General features: G+C 45.7%; 1 protein-coding gene across 1 annotated transcript in view; it reads right to left on the bottom strand.

Moving 5' to 3' along the window:
* Window positions 1–1,282: 1,282 nt before the first annotated feature.
* The window catches only part of iqch (IQ motif containing H), a 5,089-nt gene continuing 4,520 nt past the window's right edge, over window positions 1,283–1,851 (bottom strand). The window contains exon 6 of the mRNA XM_070441008.1: window positions 1,283–1,357. Within this exon, the coding sequence (XP_070297109.1) occupies window positions 1,283–1,357 (75 nt within the window). The remainder of the gene's footprint in view (window positions 1,358–1,851) is intronic.

Raw genomic sequence — 1,851 nt, forward strand, 5'->3', positions numbered from 1 at the left:
CACTGTCATTATCCACAGCCACTCCTGTCATTATATCAACCACACTGTCATTATCACAGCCACACTATCATTATCACACGCCAACACGATCATGTATAAGAGCACACTCTCATTACCACAGCCACACGATCACTATCATTATCACCAGCCACACGATCATTATCACAGCCACACTATCATTATCACAGCCACACTATCATTATCACAACACACTGTCATTACCACAAGCCACACTACATTATCACAGCCACACTTATCTATTATCACAGCCACGCTATCACTGTCATTATACAGCCACACACTCATTATCACAGCCACCACTATCATTACCACAGCCAACTACTCACTGTCATTATCACAGCCACACTATCAATTATCACAGCCACACTATCACTTTCATTTTATCACAGCCACACTATCATTATCACAGCCACACTATCATTATCACAAGCCACCACTATCATTACCACAGCCAACTATCACTGTCATTAATCACAACACACTATCATAATCAACAGCCACACTATCATTACCACAGCCACACCTAATCGACTGTCATTATCACAGCCGCACTATCACTATCATTATCACAATCACAGTATCATTAACAGCAACACACTGTCATTACCACAGCCACACTATCATTTTATCATAGCCACCACTATCATTTATCACAAGCCACACTATCACTGTATTATTCACAGCCACACTAATATTATCACGCCACACTATCATTACACAAGCCCCACACCTTATTCCACTTGTTCCCATTTAAATACAGCCACATACTTATACACCTGCCTCAAAACACCTGCCTCAAAACACCTGCCTCAAAACACCTGCCTCAAAACACCTGCCTCAAAACACCTGCCTCAAAACACCTGCCTCTGTGATTACAACCAACAGATGTCTCTGCATTCATTAAACAGGACAGCTAATGACATTGTAAACCGGCCAATAAAGCCACTATCTCCCTGCGGCAATCAATCACAACGCTGGCTTTGGAGAAACAGTCGAAACATAACAGGTTTGGGGTTTTTGAACACATGCAGAACAGTGTAAACCTCTATCTGTCCTGTAAGAGTTTTAATGTCTGTCCCTCCAGACTCTTACCCTGGCCGTGTTCAGATGTCAAACGTTGTCGTAAGTTGCAGAGAGAAATACCAAGAATAGAGCCAACGTGATTCATTGTTCTATATAATCTATTTCTATCTTGAACGTTCCTAAAAATGTTGTGTTCCTGCTGAACTTTGCCCTGATGTTCAGCCTGCTTGTTTCGGGCTCAGATTACTGAGCTCTCTGACAGACACAGCAGCCAGGTGCTCAGGGAGAATCTCTTCTCCTCAAAGTCACACGGCTTTTTCACCATGTGTCACAGAGGAAAAGGTCCAGATCTGTTTGTGTCTTATCTCCTTTATGTTTAGCATGGCAAGACAGCACCAACCGATCTGACACCCATGCTGGAGAAAAGACTAGTTTTCACCCCGGCAGGCAGGGAAACAGCGGAGGAGAGGAGGACATGAGGAGAGGAGCTGGGCACATCTGACGTTTTAGGAGAAGGCAGAGAGCAGGCCGGGCAGAGAGCCAGTGGCTACCAGTGGGTAGGCTTATCTACGGGCTACAGCTGTCTTGTCTTATTGGTATGCAGGAGGGAGGCAGCCAGGTACCCACTCCTCCACTCTTCCTCCACTCTTCCTCCTCCTCTCCTGTCCGGAGACAGCTGTAAAGCACCAGCCCATATCACAGCAATCAGGCAGCTCAGGGTTCCTGCAGGGAATGCTGATGTTCTGCAAGCTGCTGCTCTCCTGTGTCTCCGCTTCCAGCAGCCAACTCTTACAGCTTCCTGTGTCT

Source organism: Salvelinus sp. IW2-2015, unplaced genomic scaffold, assembly GCF_002910315.2.
Source record: "Salvelinus sp. IW2-2015 unplaced genomic scaffold, ASM291031v2 Un_scaffold3333, whole genome shotgun sequence".
In the NCBI taxonomy this organism is placed as follows: domain Eukaryota; kingdom Metazoa; phylum Chordata; class Actinopteri; order Salmoniformes; family Salmonidae; genus Salvelinus; species Salvelinus sp. IW2-2015.